General features: G+C 48.3%; 1 protein-coding gene across 3 annotated transcripts in view; it reads left to right on the top strand.

The window, feature by feature from the left end:
• The first annotated feature begins 1,284 nt into the window (after positions 1 to 1,284).
• DRC1 (dynein regulatory complex subunit 1) overlaps positions 1,285 to 18,852 on the top strand; it is a 30,488-nt gene continuing 12,920 nt past the window's right edge. For 2 of the 3 annotated variants that reach the window (XM_037146776.2, XM_053667046.1), the window contains exons 1-7: positions 1,285 to 1,490; positions 3,374 to 3,461; positions 9,064 to 9,176; positions 11,798 to 11,981; positions 12,250 to 12,387; positions 13,289 to 13,375; positions 14,168 to 14,290. In XM_037146776.2, the coding sequence (XP_037002671.2) occupies positions 1,333 to 1,490; positions 3,374 to 3,461; positions 9,064 to 9,176; positions 11,798 to 11,981; positions 12,250 to 12,387; positions 13,289 to 13,375; positions 14,168 to 14,290 (891 nt within the window). In that variant the 5' untranslated portion in view covers positions 1,285 to 1,332. The remainder of the gene's footprint in view (positions 1,491 to 3,373; positions 3,462 to 9,063; positions 9,177 to 11,797; positions 11,982 to 12,249; positions 12,388 to 13,288; positions 13,376 to 14,167; positions 14,291 to 18,852) is intronic. The other variant, XM_053667047.1, reaches the window with a different exon arrangement.

Consider the following 18,852-nt stretch of genomic DNA (forward strand, 5'->3'; position numbering starts at 1 on the left):
CGAACGCTATCTCCGATTCCTAGGCTTCTAAGGGAAGTTGAATGCCTGAGGTTATAGCCAAAGGAGAGAGAAATTTGGCAGAGGGCCCTGAAGCCCCAAAGTAAACACTATCCCCAACCCTATTTCATCCCTCACCTCCAGATATGGGACAAGGATCAGGCAGAGCTATCGGCACTCTTGGCTGCTTCCAGATTTTGGCACTCCCAAATATTTCTACAACTTGCTCACTTGGAATAAATGATTTCTTGAAAAACCTCCCGAACTCTATTTGCCTCACAAAAGGCTTGCCTCTGGCCTCGCAATTGCCTGAGTTGAGGAGGCAGACGGTACCACGCACCAGCTGAGAAAGTGGTCCTTGAGCAGCTGACTTATCCAAGGTCGCAGGTCAGGTCTGGGGCGAGACCTGCATTTTCTCACTACCCCACGGCCCCTTCCCGAGTTTCCCACACAGGCCAATGGAGCAAGGCCCTGCCAAATGTTGCGCAGTTTATTTTTTAAAGCATTTTAATTCTTAGTAAGAACTCTATTTTGTTGACATAGAGACACAGAAAACACCCAGGAAATACTGCGTTTTTAAGGGGCAGTGCTTCCTTGAGTTTAATTGTGCTTCTGAACCCTCACATTCCTCCCCGCCCATACCCCTGGAATTCTGTTCCCCTTTCCTCCTTCCGTAAGGTGGTGATGGGGGGATTGCCCTAGGTTGTAGCCTACGAAGATGGCTACAGAAGACGATAATCCCTTGCTGGGTAAAAATGTGTTGAGAGTATGGGGTTTCACGTTCTAAAGGAGGGGAGTTGCCACATGCACGACGTAGGAGCTAAAAGATGAATGGATGTTGAATAATGGATGGATGCAATATGCTTTAGTCCAAACTTCCCAACGAGACGATAAGCTCAGCGGATCTATTCTTCTGTACCCTCCACGAGGGAAGGGCAATGCCTGTACCCTTAGCATGGCGCTGGGCAATGAGGTGCTCAATGATCTTCGAGGGATATGATTTTGAGGCATTCACATTTGATGACGAACGAAGGGTGAATTAGTCCTCAGGGTCAGTAAGCGATGAACCACAACTCGGTCCAGCTCTTCGGTCTTCCTGTCTGAAGTGACTGGGCCTTCCTGGGGCCTGCAGATAGCACTTCTTAACCGCAGGAGAGAGGAATCAAGCCCCAAACCGGGATGCCAAGTTCGCAATGACGGTGGGCGGGGCCTGAGCTGCGCGCAAGCTCCCAGGTGGGTCAGGTGACTGCTTTTCCCTGGCAACGGTTTGTTGTTGGCAACCCAGCCACCTTCCGGCGGTGGTCTGGGCGGAGCAGGCCCGGGGACGCGCCTGCCATGAATCCCCAGTCGGGACCCCTGGGGGTCTTGGGGGAGAATGAGGAGGAACACTTAACCGCTGAGATTCGCGGGCCCTCGATCCATTCCGAGAACCCTCAGGAGCGGATCCAAGCCCGGCGCCTCCGCATCGCCGCGCGCCTGGAGGCCCGGAGACGGTGAGCGGGGCTGCGCAGCGGGACACCAAGCGCCGGGGTGGGGTGGGGGGTGGTGGTCGAAAGGCAGTGCGGTGCCCGAGGGGGCGCCTGCAGGGGCGACAGCCCTTGTAGTGTAGGGCCGAGTGCCCCACGTGCTCTCACACTTCTTTCTTGTTTCTTAATAAGATAGAAAACATTTCTTCCAGAAGCTTCAATGGGATGTTAAAACATTGAACACGCTAGTAAAGTGAGAGACAGAACACGCTAGTAAACAGAAATCATAATCCCTTCGACACTTTCACGGAAAGCCAGGTGCGCCGGGCACTGTGGGCAGGGCCCTGAAACGCAGGCGACCCATGACCTGCGCTCGGAGACCTGTCTCTCCTTCCCGCCCGCCTCGCCTGCCCACCCTCCACAAGGATTTATCCAGTGGGCCTCAGCTGCCACCTCTGCTGGCCTCAGGGGCTCATCTGCTGGTGTGACACGCACCCTCAGTTGCGAAGTGTCTGAAGCTGATAACCGTATCCCTTTCAGGGTTGCGGCTCCTGTCCGTTCACAGACACAATGGACTGTCACAAGGTGGCACCTGAGAGGCACCTGCGTGACTCCCGGGATTCCTGAACACCCTCACTGTGTCCCAACACTGTTCCGTGTCCTGCTGGCCGAGGTCAGCGGCCCACTAAGACGGTGGCTTCCCTTCTTGTCTGCTGGCCCCTGGACACAAGGGCCTAAAGCGACTCGGCTGTGTCCCACCAAAACTTCAGTTATGGCTACTGGAATGTGAATGTCATATGTTTGTGTCACAAAACTTTCTTCATATTTTTATCTTTCCCCTAAATTAATAGACTTCTTTTGGAGCCGTGTTAGGTTGACAGAAAAATCAAGTGGAAAGTACAGAGTTTTCCCATATATTTTGAACCTCCTGCCTCCACACACACAGAACCTCTCCCGCTGTCAACATCCCCACCAGAGTGGTCCGTTTGTGACAACTGATGAGCCTCACTGACACGTCACTGTCGGTCAAAGCCCGGAGTTTACACTGTGATGTAAACGAGTTTACACGTTTACACCACGAACCCTTGGTGTTCGTGGATTTTGACAACTGTATAATGATGTGTATTCACCATTAGAGTGTTGAACAGAATGGTTTCTCTGCCCTAAAAATCCCCTGTCCTCTGTCTGTTCACCCTGCTCTTTCCTTCTGAAACCATTAAAAAATGTCAAAAGTATTCTTCGTCCTGTTTGTCCAGCCGGCCCCGTTTGTGAAGCCTCCTGATGAGGAGGCTCAGTGGGGTGTTCGGTGGGGTAGCCCGATGGTCCTGCTCTGCTCAGACCACACTGACAGCAATCAGGAGAATGAGCATGGCCCTGTGAGTGTGAGTGCGTGTTGCCAACCTTTCCCATCTTTCCTGGTCTGTAGGAGAGGAATGATGCCTCACAGGTTCGCAATTTTATTTCTCTGGTTATGCAAAGTGGAACATATTTTCAAGCATCTATTTGCCATTTGCATTTCTCCCATGAATCACCTGTTCACATGCTTTGCCAATTTTTCTATCTGGTATTTTTTGTCTTTTGGGGGTATTGAGTTGAAGGAGGCTTTTCTATTTAATAGAGAGCAAAATTTTGTCAGATATCTTTTACCAGTTTACCTCTTGACTTTTAAGAATAAAATTTTAAAATTTTAGGAAGTAAAATCTTTCAATCTTTCCCCCCACCCTGACTTTGGTCTTATTCTCGCTCCTCTATTTACTTCTCGGGTTTTATGGTTGTGTTTTTTTAACATCTAGATTTTTAACCTTGTAGAATGTACTTTTGTATATTGTATGAAAGTACTTTTGTACTTTTTAAAGATAGAATTTAAGTACTAGAGATAATGTCAGTTTCTCTGTTCTTTTCCATCACAGGGAAGCGCTTGGAGAATATTTAGATGGGAAGAAGGAGAGTGAGGAAGATCAAAGCAAGAGCTATAAACAGAAGGAAGAAAGCAGACTGGTATGAACTGAGTAGTAGCAAATGGGTCTCAGCAGTCCTGCGAGACTAGAGGGCGGGATGTGGTGTTCTCATTTAGACTAGAAGAAACTCAGTGGAGATGAGAGCGCAGTGCAGACTTTATCGCCTGTCTCCAGGCAGAACTGAATTTGAATCTTGCCGATTGTGGGAGCTCCCTAGGAGTAGGCCTTTGCGTTATTGTCTCTGGAATTGACGCTGCCTTTTCTTTGCTTGCGTACTTTTTATGGCATTCACTACTCATAGGATACAGTCCATATAATTTAGCCTGACATTCAACACCTTTTGTAGTCTGTTCCCATCTTAACTTTCTAATCTTCTCTCCCATTGTTACCTAGTTTGGGCCTTCCACTTTGGGGAAGCTGATGGACTTGCTTACTCCAATGGTTTTGTTCTTTCTGCTCAGTGCCTTTGATCTTCTTGAATGCCCAGCTCCTCCCCTCTCCTCTTCTTCCCTCTTCACCTCTCCTCTCTGTCTTCAGGTTATCTTCCCATACTTGAAGACCTTCTAGGTCCCAAACCCCTCGTGAGGCCGTCCACACCAGGCTGAACTCCTTTACAGATACTGACCACTTCTTGTGAGTCGAATTCATTGCATTTCGGATAGTCTTCTGCTTTGTATGACTTTGCAAATGTGTTGGCGTGCAATGTCCCCAAAGCAACTGTAAGCTCTGTGAGAGGGAGTCTCTTTGATTCCCTGTGGAGGAGCACCTGGCTTATACTCAGTGACCACCAAAAAGAAAATCATCCCTTGCTCTCCCTTGGCAATGACGGGGCTCCTGGAGTATTTAATAAAGGACTGGGAACAAGAGCTGCTGGAGGAATAAAAATGCCAGTTCAAAACAGTGAGCCAGACCTAGCCAAGTGCTACACTTAATAACTTGAAAAATGAACTGCGTAGATGGTGATACTGTAGGAACCGAGACATGGAAACCTGCTCTCTAAGCAGGCCTGGCCGGGGAAGGTCCTGTAGGGGAAGCGTGGTTTGAGCTGGGTCTTAGAAAAATGGGAGGGGTTTATAAAAGTGGAGAAGAGAGAGAGCTCATTTCTGGCAGAAATTAAAGTGTAATTATTGAGAGGAAAAATATTCAAGCTACTGACATATTATTATAGAGAATAAATATATAGGATAATGAATAACCTATACTGTACTATGTCGAGGATAAGATATTTTATGGTAATGGAGAAAATACTGAGTTGCTGTGCTTTCTCGGCCCAGATCTGCTGCTTATTGTGAAGTGCAGGAGTCACGTCACCTCTTTGTACCGAGGTTTGTTTGTTCCTTTCTTTCTTGATATGAGAGAGAGAGGAAGGGGAAAGGAGAGATAGAGGTAGAGACAGAGATAAGACAGAGAGAGAGACACACACACACAGAGCGAGATTTGCTGCTCTGCTTATTCACACATCCATTCGTTGATTCTTATATGTGCCCTGACTGGGGATTGAACCTGCAACCTTGGTGTTTTGAGATGATGCTCTAACTAACTGAGCTACCTAGCCGGGCCCTAGGTTTCTTCATTTAAAGGGTCAGTGATCTCTGAGCAAAATGATATTATATATAATCTTGAAAAGATAGTATTGATATAATCTTGAAAATACTGATACACACTTCATCATGAGCAGTCTTTGAGTGGCATGTAAAGCCAAAAGGGTAATAATGTTTTCATCAGCAGCTTTTCAAGGTTCCTATCACTTAGGACTGAGGTCTGAAATGCCTTGGCACCAAGAAGAAATGTATACCAAGAGTGCCACCTCCCTCAGTGTCGAGGTATTAAATACCAGTTCTGCCCTAAGACCTGGGCAGCAGGGGCCCCTGCCCTTGGCCCTGCACCTTAGCAATCATTTTTAGAGGTAATTCTTTTTGTTCCCTGTTTTTCTTCCTCTCTTCCAAGTCTATAAAGATATTCTTCCATGTTTCCGTACTGGAAGAATAAATGTTCCCCTGTTTACATTGTGGTCTATAATCTATCTGGAATTGATTCGAGTGTGTGGTATAAAAGCAGGGCTCAAGGTGTTTAAAAATCCAGGTGGATTTTTAATCAGCCCGGCAGCACTTATCAAAAAGATCATCCATTCTTCACAACACTGCAGTGCACCTTAGTTGCAAATCAGATCATAAATGTGTGTTTGTTTCTAAATTCTCTGTTTTGTCCCATTGGTCTGCTTGTCTGTCTTTTTGCCAGTCCCACACTGTCTTAATCACTGTAGCTTATCTGGTAGGTAGGTCCTTCGACTTTGTTGTTCTTCAAGATTGTCTGGGCTCTTTTTGACCCTTTGCATTTACACATACCTGTTAGAATCAGCTTGTTGATTTCCACCAGAAAACCTGCTGGAATTTTACTTAACACTGGGTTGAATCTAGAGAGCAATTTGGGAAAGAAATAATATGTTACCAATATAGAGATTTATAGTCCATGAGTACAAAATATTCCTCCATTTATTTAGGTGTTGTTTAGTTTTGTTCAGCAATGTTTTATACTTTTTATTGAGGTGACACTTATTCATTGTTGATGTAAAGAGTACAATTGATTTTTTTATATTGATTTGATATTCAGCAACCTAGTCAAATTCACTTTTTAACTCAATTCTAGTAGTTTACCTGAAGTTCCTTTCTTACTTTAGTGTTTTTTACATATATAATCATATCATCTTAAGTTTTATCTCTTCCTGTTTAATATTTGTGCCTTTTATTTCTTTTTCTTGCCTTATTGCATTAGACAGGCCCTTCAAGCCCATTAAACAGAAGTGGTAATGATGAGGCACCTGTGTGTTGCTCTGGCTTTCTTCTGAATGCACTCCAGCAAGTGAACTTGCCTCAAGTTCATTTAGAGCCCAAGTTCCCCCTTTAGATCACTCTCAGCGTATCACAGAACCACAAATTCCCTGCCCAAAGGGTTCTGAATGCGCTTTCAAGGCCTACATGAGGCTTTTCCCAAGATCTGTCCTGCTCAGGACAGATGAGTGAGGCCACTGTTGTACTACCTCGAGGCTGGTGGATGACCAAGGGCCACAGATGGAGCTTGGGAGTGCGGTCTGGGAAGTCCATATGCCTGCACACAAAGCCCTGAATGGTGTGGGACAGAGGTGTGGTGGGAAGGTTACGGGGCTCTCCCTTAGCCACCACCTGCTGGGCGGAACTGTGCCATGTGGTCTAAATTCAAACTAGGAGTCTAAATTGTTATGAAGCTGTCAAGGTAGGAGCACAGAACATATTTTATTGACAGTTGATAACACTGAATTATAATTTTTAAATACTTAGATGTATGGTATGTGGACCTCCACTTAAATTCTTCCTTTGGGTCTTAAAAACGTCAGGGGTGTGTTTGTTGGTCTGTTGGTGTCTATAACATTTTCAATTTCACTTTGAGTCTTAAATCCTTGATTCAGAAATTTCTGATGTTTGTTTTGTCTGAGTAAAAAATACAAAATTGATCAAAGCTGCAGGAAAGCCATTACTTCCTTATGCAGGTAAGACTATTCGGTACAAGTGGTAAGGCCGCGAGCATTTTAAAGAGTCTGTGTTGCCCAAGTTACCTGGTTTAGGATCTGTTTTATATTCATGAAAACCGCATCTCAAAATGAAATAGACAAAGTCTCTGACTGAGTCAGTGACTCCTTGGGATAAAGATGTTTATAGGTTCTCGGTTCCAAAATGATTGGAGAGTTGGAGAATGTACAGGCTCCAAAACAGACTGGGAAAACCTTAGGCATAACCGAAGGGTACGTGAACTTTTTGGTGAAATGATGACATGACAAAAATGCCAGGAGCGAGGATACGGAGTGTGGCGTTTATGAGGAGGGATTAGAAGGGCAGAATCCCCAAGTCCATGAAGGGGAGGGCAGAGCAGCCAGCTACGGTTCTCTCCCTTGTAACAGAAGATCCCACGTAACATTAGCTTCAGTAAGATAGAGGCTTATTTTCCTGCCCCACTTACTAACCCAGGGCTGACATGGGGTCTCCTCCATGCCGGACCCTCGCCTCCTTCTGCCCTTCATCTGCTTGTAACTGAATGCAGGTCGGGCTGCCCACTGCTTCGCTGCTTTGAAAGCCAATACTTGAGAGGCAGGTGCCGATGTAAAGGAAAGTGGTTTTATTCTGGTATGGGCGACCTGGAAGATGAGGGACTCTCGTCTCAAAGCCCAACTGAGCATCTCAGGCGTCCTGGCTAATTTATGTAGGGGAACCATGTGAAGAGGGGGCCGCAGGCGTTTCCGCAATGTGCACTTTCTCAGCTCAGCTCTTGGGTGGTTTCGGTGCTGTCTCCAGTGTGCATCGTCATGCAGTTTCGTCCCTCGGTCTGCAGTTCCCTGCTGATACCTGGGAGGAGGACGTGCGGCAGTGTTGTTGCTGGTTCTGCACGAGTCGCTGACACTTGCCCACTTTCTTGTGGTCAGGACCATTCCTTGGTTAATTAAGTAGGAGGTTCAAGTGCTGATGTCTATAAAATACTTATATGGAAACTCTTAGTACATGAATCTTCTATGAGTCTGTTAGTACAGCCTATTCTATAATTACCGCCTGATGAGTACGTTACGTTTCCTTTGGCCACAGTTGGGTGCCCCTCATACTGTGCTCTAGCACCACTTCCAGCCTGGGAGAAGGGGGAGGTAGGGGCCACAGAAGGCGCACTCTTTCCCTTCAAGGCACAGTTCAGAAGTGACACATGCCAGCTCTGCCCCTGTGCGGCTGATCAGCCCACTCTGGCTGCAGGGGAGTTTGGGGTGTGTATCTGTTTTGGGAGGTCAAATGCACAGCTAAAATGAGGGTGTTCAGTTACTAGAAGAAGAGGGGAGATAGTTATGAAAAGACAGTGGTTACTGTCTGCCTCACCCCCCCCCCCCGCCCCCCGGCTGAGAGTTTTGGAAAGGACCCCGGCAGTGTCAGCCTCCTGGAGGTCGACGGGGGGAAGTGTCCCTAGAGCACATGCCAGCCCACTGGCTGGCTGGTCCCTGCTCTGAGAAGAAGCTGAAGTCCACCCAGAACTGCAGAGTGCTGTTAGACTGTGCAGTAGCAACACGTCTCAAATGTCCCGGTGGAAATGGGCTGCTACGTAGATCCATTCTTAAAAGTCTTAAGGTAAAAAAAAAAGAGAGAAGGAGAGAAAGAGAGAATTTAAAAAAGAAAAGGAGCCCTGGCTGGTGTGGCTCAGTGGATGGACTGAGTGCTGGTCTGTGAACCAAAAAGTTGCCGGTTCAGTTCCCAGTGGAGGCACATGCCTGGGTTGTGGGCCAGGTCCCTGGTTGGGGGCGTGTGAGAGGCAACCCATCGATATTCCTCTTGCACCCTGATGTTTCTCTCCCTCTCTTTCCTCCTCCCTTCCAGCCTCTCTAAAAGTAAATAAATAAAGTCCTTAAAAAAAGAAAAAGAAAAAGAAAAGAACAAAAACAAAAAGGAAAAGTCTCCAGATAGCTTTTGATTCGTGCTCGGGTGGATAGAAGAGTTACCAACAGTTGTGACAAGTGTTTCTGACTTTATAAATTCCTTTGAAGTGATAAAGTTATAATTCCTTATGAACGGTTTTATACACTTTCTAAATACATACATTCTTTATAAAGTGCTCTAACGTCGTAAGTTCCTTGCTTTCAGAAATTGGCTAAACTGCTGCTCTGTGGCACCGAGTTGGTGACGAACATCCAGGTGGCCACGGACATCAGAGAGACGCACAGGAGGGTGGAGGAAGAGGAGCTAAGGCGTCAGAGGTGAGGGGCCCCTGCTCTGAAGCCAGGTGGCTGTGTATGTGTCTCCTCTGTGCGCCCCTGAGTTCTCCCCAGTCCTTGGAAAGTGACTTGGTCAAACGTAGTGCAGTCCCACCCCCTTATGAATTGTTCCTCCTTCTTTCCTTCCCTCCCCTCCTCCTCCCTTTCTTAAGTATTTCATTCTGGGTGCCAAGCTGTGTGGGTACAACCCAGAGTGAGCAGAGCCTCTGGTCTTGACGTTGGCAGTCTAGTCAAGATAGACAAGGAAACGTGTCACCATGATGCATGTGAAAATGAAGGTTAGGTGTGAAGAGTTGTGGAAACATATACGGGGAGGCCTTTAATTCTCTCTGGAGGGTTTACAGAGGAAACTCTCCAGGCAGAGTGACATTTGCTTGGGCCGTGAAGGATGGGTAGGATTTGAGGAGTGGGCGTTTTAGGCAGAGGGACCAGCTCATGCAAATCCACGGATCACGTGACATGCTTGGAAACAGCACGGTAGGGAAGGGCGCGTGGGCAGCGGGTTGGGGGACGAGAAGAGATGAGAATAAGAAGGTCTGTTGGGTTGTCCTGAGCTCAGTTTAACAAGAGCGACCAGACCCATAAACATGTCAGTGTTCTGTTCAATGTCGCAGGTATTGAAGAATAGGAGAGACTCCATGGTTGAAGTGTAGAGTGTAGAGCATCGGAGGGACCGTGGGAGCCCCTGGCAGACCTCCAGCTCCAGTCCTCAGTGGGAGGGCTGCGGCTCACCCCTCTGCCCAGCTCTCAGGTTGCCCCTCAGTCTACAGTTCAGTCGGAGGAGAGACCCACTTGACCAGCTTTGCATACACACACTGCAAGTTTAATAACGGTATTTTTAGTTGTTAAACGTAAGTAGCTCCTCTATTGGCAGCTGTATCATCTTTATTAGTATATAATTGGTGACTTTATTCTTGAAACTTCCTACTGACTGGCATGGACTATACCAGGAGCTAAACTGGCTGGTCCTCAGCAGGGCAGCTTGCAAAAGGCCCTGAGTGCCGGGCCAAGAAGTGAGGACTCGTCCCCAGACGCTCAGGGCAAATGGAAGGGTTTAAGAGCAGAGTTACAAGACCAATGTGGATTTTGGAGAGATGACCCCATGGCTGTTTCTCATTTTTTGGAGGAAGAAAATCAGTTGAAATATAACAGGGACTATGTAGCCAAGCTTGGAGGGTGGGAAGGAGAAATGGGATCAGAAGATGATTAGGTTGCAATTCCAGTCTTTCCTTAAGGGAGTGTGCACGCTTTTTGGAGACAGTGTCATGGGAGCGCCCTCTGCTGGAGTAGGGACAGAGTCTCAGGCATATGCCCTATGCCCCGTCCTGAGACCTAAGGCCTTCCCTCAACCCAGGCCCAACGTTGGTGGTCTCCGTCACATAGTTTCTTTGGGATTTCCAAAAAGACCACCCCTATTTCCCATTGTTGATGATGGAGTCTCCCTGTTTGTGCATGCCAATGGACATTTATCATTCATTTGGGAGAGGAACGGCCAGACTCTTGAGGTCATGTTGATAATGGCAGTTCATCATATGAGTAGCACTTGCTAAGTGACGGTTGCACTGAGCATCATCTCATTTGGTCCTGACGACAGCCATGTGGTGGCGGAGGTTCTCACCTTCTCCGTGTCACGGGTGAGAAAAGTGGGGCTCACAAGGTTAAGTGTTGGCTTAGCCAAAAAGTCTGGCTGGTTTTTTCTGTAAAATAAAAGATGCAGTTTTCATTTTCACCAGCAACTTTATTGAATTGGATACGTTGAGTATGTCAGCTTATCTCCCATTATTGGCTTCTAGTGGGTAGAGGCCAGGGCTGCTGCTAAACATCTCCCAATGCATAGACAGCCCCACAGCAAAAAATTATTTGACCAAAATGTCTGTAGTAACCAAAAAACTTTGCAAACCACATTTGACATGTTTGATCAGTCACAGCCCCTTCTCCATACATTGCACAAATCTTTTTTTGTGTTCCAGTTGCATTTTTACCTTTCTTGAAATAATAAAAGCATCAGTGTGCCAAAAATGTTTTGTATCTTCTTCCATCTTCAATATTAAAATGGCTGCAAAAAGTTCACCAGTTTGGATAAGTTTTTAAAAAATACACGCTGACATAATAGCTGTCACAATACAATCCAACAAAATTGTTTTGAATGAAGTTAAAGACCACTAAACACTACCAGAGCCATCCTACAGAAAAAAAGTAAATGAACTTTTTGGCCAACCTAGTAACTTGTCTAAAGTTGAGAATCAGTAATAGCAAAGTCAGGACTTGAACACAAGCTATGTAACTCCAGTGACCAGGTGTTAACTACTGTCACCCTCTTACTCAGAAGCGTGCGACCAATGGACTATTGATGTGTGTGTGTGTGTCTTTACTGTTGATCTGTTTGTTGTGTGCTACTTTGTTTATTTGGGCTCGGTTGCTTTATACTCAAGCATTGTGCTGAAAAGCAGATTTCTCGGAGCCCGGTTTGGTTTTGGGTAGGCGTGTGTGGGCGCAGTGCTTGGGACCCGGCCCTGTATCACGGACTCCGGGGCACCTGCCAGCTCTGTTGGGAGGCAGCATGGGAAGCGGAGCCAGCACGGACTGCATGTTCGTATTTGCAGGCTTGAAAAACTGGAGAATGAAGTCAAGACCAGCCATGACAAGTTCGATGAAATTACTGCCAAGTGGAAGGAGGGCAAAGAGAAGAGAATCCCCCAGGAACTGTGGGAAATGCTCAACACCCAGCAGGAGCACTGTGCTGGGCTGATAGAAGATAAGAACAAGCTTATCAATGAATTACAGCAGGCAAGAGGCCCAGGCCGTTCGTCCCAGCCAGGTGGGGTCCGGCTGGCGGTGGGGGGGCTCTCACTGGGCTGTGGGTCTGCCTTTCCTGAACGGAGAAATGCGGAGGCCTCGCTTCAGGCCTCAGAGTGCTGCGCAACTCCTCGCCATCACCTGCACTTTCTCCCTGTACCGTGTAATTCCTGGTGGTCACAGGTGCGGATGGCGGGGGTCCAGGTGGCAGGCGCTTCTGTCGCAGTGTGTGACCCACCTTTGACACGCTCTCTGCTAGGAGTTAAAAATGAAGGATGACCAGTATGTGAAGGACTTGAAGAAACAATCAGACGACATCAGCCTGTTGCTGGAGCGGATGGAGGAACAAGTGAAGAGTGTGATGAAAACCTTTCGTCAGGAGCTCAACCACATCGAGGTAACAGGTGCAAGACCCGCCTGCTGCCCTGGGAGGCAGGCTGGGGCGGCCCTGCCCGTCCAGGGAGGCGCCCGCCTGTGTCTCCACTCTGGGGTTTCATTAGCTTATTTACTCATTCAGAAAGTATTCATCAAGTGCCTACTCTTGCCGGGCACTGCATGGGGGGCTGGGGTTACGGCCAGGAACAAAACAAGGCTCTCGGTGCAGCCTGTATTCTAGTAGGAGGCAGCCAGACAACAGAGATAAATAGCTGAATATATAATTTCACAGGTGCTTAGAAAGGAAGTAAAGCTGGGTGAGGGTAAGAGGAGTGGAGGAGGGAGATTGGTGCTGCGTAACCATCATTTACTCGATTTACTTATGCTAGTCAGGGATGGGGGGGGAAGGGGCATGCCAAGGAGGATTCAGGAAGCAGTACTTTGAATTTGAATGAAATATCAAGTTGAAATGGAGGCTTAGATCTTTCTAAAATGAGAGAGAGCCAAGGGGGGGGGGCACCTCTCTGTCTGGACTATCATGGACTCATTCCTGCACCCCAGGCCTGCCGCTCAGGAGCTCCACGCTGCCTTTGCTTCGTGGGAGCCCCACCCACGGCACCCAGCACACACCCCTTGTCCCGACTGAATGACACACTGGGTTTGCCCAGCAAGGGCACTGGCTTTGCCCCAGCTCCCAGGCTCGGTCCGTCGGCAGGTTCCCTGTCTCAACCTGTGAGAAGGCTGCAGTCTGTAACACTGACTTCCAGGCAGCTCCCTCCAAGGCCATTTGGGTATGTGACCATTTGGTGACATAGCCATTTGTGTGGTGACATGGCACTTGGCTGTTAGCTTTGGGTTCTCCGATGCCGTGGGACCTGCCTAATCAGAACAGACACAAGAGCCCTTTCCCTTCTTGCTCATAGAAAGCCTTTGAGGTGGAGCGGCAGGAGCTCCTGATCAGTAATAAGAAGAAATGGGAGCGGGCGCTGCAGGCTCACAACGCCAAAGAGGTAGGGTGGGGGTGTCGGGGTGATCCGTGGAGGCGGGGGTGATGTCCGCGGCGACTGGCCACGCGGGCCGTCTTGTGTCTTGCGGAGGATCGCCCTGGCAGACATTCAGGGCTGCTCTTCGCAGTTCATCAGGTGCCCTTGCAGATGGCAGTCGCCCTGCTCATGGCGAGGGCCCTCTGTGCAGCTGGCTCTGGTTTCCATGTCACCTTCTCCCTTGATTCCTGGGCATCTGCTGCAGCCACGGATGCTTGTGGCCCAAGAAAGTGCTGTAAGACACATTTTAAAAGGTGTGAGGTTGTCACTCTATTTCAGGGACATATAGAACAAAGACATAAGAACCAAGATGCAATGGATTTTTTTTAGAAATACAAATATCTGACTGCAGGATCTGTGCTTAATTTTTTTTTTCAGTTGCAGTTGACATACAATATTATGTTAGTTTCAGGTGTGCAACATAGTGATTAAAGCTTTCCATGGCTTACAGAGTGATCACCCTCATAAATCTGGTTATCACCATACATAGTTACTCAAGATTGCTGGCTCTCTTCCCTGTGCTAAACCTTACGTCCCCCCCCGTGCTTGATGATGGTGAGCTCCTCTCGGACATTCCGGAGGAAGGACCCTGTTAAACGATACACAGCCTTGGGGCATGAGGGCTTCCCAGGGCGGACAGACTCTCTCCAGAGTCATGGCTCTCTCAGACCGGTCCCCGTGTCACTCTTGTCAGCCACCTGAAGGAGAGAGACGGGGCAGGGAGGGGGCCCAACTTCCCCTGTCCTCTTGTGCCCTCAGCTGGAGTATCTTACGAACCGGCTCAAGAAGGTGGAGGACTACGAGAGGCAGCTGAGAAAGCAGAGGGTCTGGGATTTCGAAGAGTACAACACGATTAAGATCAAGCTGGAGCAGGACGTGCAGGTAGGGCTTGCTCCTCAGCCAGAGCACATGGAGAGCGCCTGTGCGCGTCTCAGCCTCGGCGTCCACTGCCGACGTTCCAGAGCCGGTCCGTTCAACCGACCTTTACTGATGGTGTTCCTTCTTTAAACGGCCACATCTGCAGGGGCTCAGGTACAAGGTGCCCTGGAGGAGCGCTTTCTTCAGTCAACTGGGGGAGAACTACCAAGATGCCTAAAAGGGTCTGGGCCCCAAGGCACCTGAGGAATTGTTGAGAGAGTTGGCGGAACATGTCCTGAGGGCAAGGCAGCTGCGGCAGCAGGCCAGAACTAGGACTGCCGCCCTCCAGAGGCCCTCTGCCATGTTCCGGGTCCTCAATGCCCAGTTTCTCTAATCCTCACCCTAACATGAAAGGGGGAGATCACTGACAGCATTTCCAGGGCCAGCAAATGGAGGCTCAGAGAGAAGGCTACTCGTCCAGTAAATGGTAAACTTTGGACTCAAACCCAGTTCTGTCCAGCTCTGTAGCCTGTATCTTTGCCATTATTCCAAGCAGCCCTCTGACTGACGATCGGACATCGCTGTGGTGCACATTCTGAATCACCATTAGAAAGAACATTCTAACAGTTAGAACTGTCCAAATAGAAAAATCTATCCCTCAAAACACAGAGTCCTTTGTCTCATCGAGTATTTGAAGGCTGAGTGACTCTGCCTGTCTTCGTGCTGCAGAATCCCCGCAGTGGGAAGGAGGCTAGACTTCGCTGGTTTCGGCAGCTCTCTCCAGGGCTGGGACTCTGTGTCTCGACATCCGTTTAAAAAAGTACATCTGTCATTACATTTAGGTGTGATGCCATTGCCTCTTAATGTTCAAGCTTGGTTTGTTCAGTTCAGTACCCATCTAGAAAAGCATGTTAAATTAAAGCTTTTCCACATAGCCTTTGGTAGAATTTTAGTTCTTCCTCCTCTTGTCATTTTATATAAAGAGGTTAAATTAAATACCCCACTAGACCACGTAGATTCTTACCAGTCCCAGGATTTTCCTTGGCCTTTCTCACATCAGTGTCATGGAAATGAGGGTCACGGACAAAGAACAGCAGGGTCTGCGACAGCGCGGCCCCACTCGCGTGGGCTGCACACACCACACTTGCAATGAAAACGCCTATTGTTAAGCTTTCTGAAGCTATCTTGGTTCTCCGATAATTTATGCAACAAAACTACACACTGTCGGCCTCAGGGAAATGATGGAACTTTGTGTTCTTTTTTTTTTTTTTTTTTTTGCTGTTGTTTTGTTTTCCTTTTGTGGTGAGAGCATTTACTAGAAAATCTACCCTCTTAGCAGAATTGTAAGTCTGCATCATGGCGTGGTTAGCCATAGGCCCCCTGGCGCACTGCGACCTTCCGGACTTCCTCGCCCAGCATAACCGAAACTCTGTGCCCTTTGACCGACGCTTCCCCATTTCCTCCACACCCCCAACCCCTGGCAGCCCTGGTAGCAGATTCTTCTCCTGATTCCATGAGTTTGACCATTTTAGATCCCACGTATGAGATCATGCAGCTCTTTCTGCGTCTGGTTTATTTCTCGTAGCATGACATCCTCCAGGTCCACCCCTGTAGCTGCAAATAGCAGCATTTCCCTTTTTTGAAGGCTGAATAATATTCCACTGGGTGTAGTACCACCTTTTTTATCCAGTAGTTCACTGCTGGGCACTTAGCTGGCTGTTGCGAATAAGTCTGCGATGAAGATCCCGGTTTCAATTCCTTTGCATGTATTCCCAGAGTCGGGACTGCTGGGTCAGATGATGACTCTACTTTTAACTTTTCGGAGGAGCCTCCATATCGTTCCCGTAGTGGCTGCACCGTTTACATTCTCCCCAGGAGTAGGCAGGGCTTCTCTTTCCCCCATGGCCTTGCCAGCACCTGTTGTCCTTTGGTTTTTCATAGCAGCCATCCTAACAGTATGAGGTAGTATCTCATCGTCGTCTTCATTTTTATTTCCCTGATGATTAATGCCGTTGAGCACAGTTTCACATAGCTGTTGGCTATTTGTATGTGTTCGTTGAGAAACATCTATTCAGGTGCTTTGTCCATTTTCTATTCAGGAAATTTACCGTTTTGCTGTTGAGTTGTAGGGGTGGAACCGCATGTTCTTAGTCTAACTTTCAAATGCTTGAACAAAACCAAAAAACTCAGAGACACGGGAGATCGTGGGGGTTTGGTGAGATATGACTAAGGAGGGGCAGCCTGGACGCCTGGCTGTCCTGGCCCCTCCGTCGGGAGGGACTAACGGTGGAGGGTGGCAGGGGGACGGACACTCAGAGCGGGAAAACGTGTTCGTGTGCACGTGTGCGTGCATGTGCGTGTGCCGTGGGCGGCAGCTCCGAGGCGCCTGTGCCTGCCTTTGTCCTGTGAGAGGGCGCAGACAGGATTTGGAATCATTGGACAGAAAAATAGGAGCACGGATGGCGCTGTACTTTGGGGGAATTTTTTAAAGGCCAGATTTGTAGAAAGTAGGAATGTGCAACATAGATGAAGTTTTATTTTGTATAGTAAAAGATGATACAAATAAAGAAATGTAGTTATAGTTCGACCTTCGCTATGTAAAGGACACTGGAAGGAGTCATGTCAACAGTTGGCCGAGTCGACTCTGGGGAGAGAATTATGGGTAGTTTTTCCTCCTATGTCTTCTTTTTCTTTACTGAACTTTCTGTGTTTTCTACAATTAGTAGAAACAATCAGAGAAAGTTTTTTTTTAAGGGTTTTATGTATTTATTTTTTAGAGAAGGGAAGGAGGAAGAGGGAGAGAAACATCCATGTGGGTGCCTCTTGCATGCCCCGCTCTGGGGACCTGCCTACACCGCAGGCATGTGCCCTGAATGGGAATCGAACCGGTGACCCTTTGGTTCATAGGCCATTGCCCAACTACTGAGCCACACCAGCCAGGACCAGGAAAATTTTTTACAAAGAAAACCATATAACTGGTAAAAGTAAATGCAATTTTGACTAAGCAAGTAGAGAAATTGAGAGGCACAGGTGTTGATCATCTCAGTGATCAATACGGTTCTTCACTGCCCACCTGTTAAAGAGCTGATGTTAAAGAACTGATGTTGCAGGCTTCTGCTCTGAAGGAGACGTTCAAATTCTTGTCCCGCAAGGCAGCTTTTCAAGTCCCTGGGAGGGTTAAATAGGAACTGTTGGCGAATTCCTTCAGTTGCAGTTGGGGACTCACCGGATTCCATGGGGGCCATGGAAATGACTCACCCCTGATAAGGTGTCAGTGCCTCTATTCTGCTCTGCTTCACCTCCGGCCGGTTACTCACCTTGAGGATGACGCACAGCGGGTGGTGATAGCTGCCTGCAGTCACTTCCTCTGTTGATTCCTTGGCAAAGGTCTGTGGCCTGGTGGAGGGAGATGGGATGGAGGCTTAAAAGAGCTTATCACCTGCGGCTGCTTTATCACGATCTGACTATGCTTAACTGCACCCTTGTTCCTGCATTTCTACCAGGAGAGGCGGGGCAGGCCTGTCTGTGTCTGCTCTGCCCCCAGCTGGCCCTCTCGGACCTCCTTTCCCCAGCCGTCCCAACGGTCCTTCTGCACGGCCTGCACTGACCACTCCACTCCCCTGCTTAACATCTCCAGTGGCCCTCCTTCGCCTGTAGGATAAAGCGCCCAGTTCCTAGCTTGGTCAGGCCCTGCTGCTCTGCCAGCCTCATTTCTGCTGGGGTTTTCCCAAAGCACCTCTTTCTAGAACTTTCTCCTCTCAGGTGTCCACCCGAGTAACTCCTCCCCATTCTCTGGATCTCGGTTAGCCATGCTGATGCCATCTTTTCAGGGAGGCCTGTCCTGGCCTTGGAAGTGCTCCTCTCATCGGCCCCCTACCACCTTGTGCTTATCCCTCCATTACTTCCTGTCACCAGCGCTCGTCACCTGTCCTTCTCCCAGACAGGGCGGGACTGTGCCTTGTTCACCAGTGTTTTCTCATCGGCACCTAGTCAAGTGTCTGACCTACGGGGTGTGGCAAGAGCAGACTTACAGTTGCGAGTTCATAAGACAGAGTTTATTCTTTTATTTTTAAGATTTTATTTATTTTTGTAGACAGGGAAGGGAGGGAGAAAGAGAGGGAGTGAAACATCAGTGTATGGTTGCCTCTTGTGCACCCCCTACTGGGGACCTGGCCTGCAACCCAGGCATGTGCCCTGACTGGGAATCGAACCAGCAACTTTTTGGTTTGCAGGCTCGCGCTCAGTCCCCTGAGCCATACCAGCCAGGGCCAGAGTTTATTCTTGTATTATTATTTATGCATTATTGTATTCGTTGCCATATGAACAGCTGTAAACCTACGTTCCCCTGCCCTTTATATTCGGCACTCGGTAAATATTTGCCGAATGCACGACTACAGAGTGGAAACCCCAAAAGTAAGGGCGGTTAGGTCTGTCCTCCTTCACAATGGACGCAGTTAAGCACTCACACTGCCAACCAGAAGGTCGGAGTGGGAACATCGCGGGTTTTTGTGGCAATATGAACTTTCATGGTATTTCTAGGGGGGCTGCTTTGACCTCTACGGGGTCTGCAGCGGACTACCAGGGGG

The sequence above is a fragment of the Artibeus jamaicensis genome, unplaced genomic scaffold (assembly GCF_021234435.1).
Source record: "Artibeus jamaicensis isolate MK-2021 breed Jamaican fruit bat unplaced genomic scaffold, CSHL_Jam_final contig_465, whole genome shotgun sequence".
NCBI lineage: Eukaryota > Metazoa > Chordata > Mammalia > Chiroptera > Phyllostomidae > Artibeus > Artibeus jamaicensis.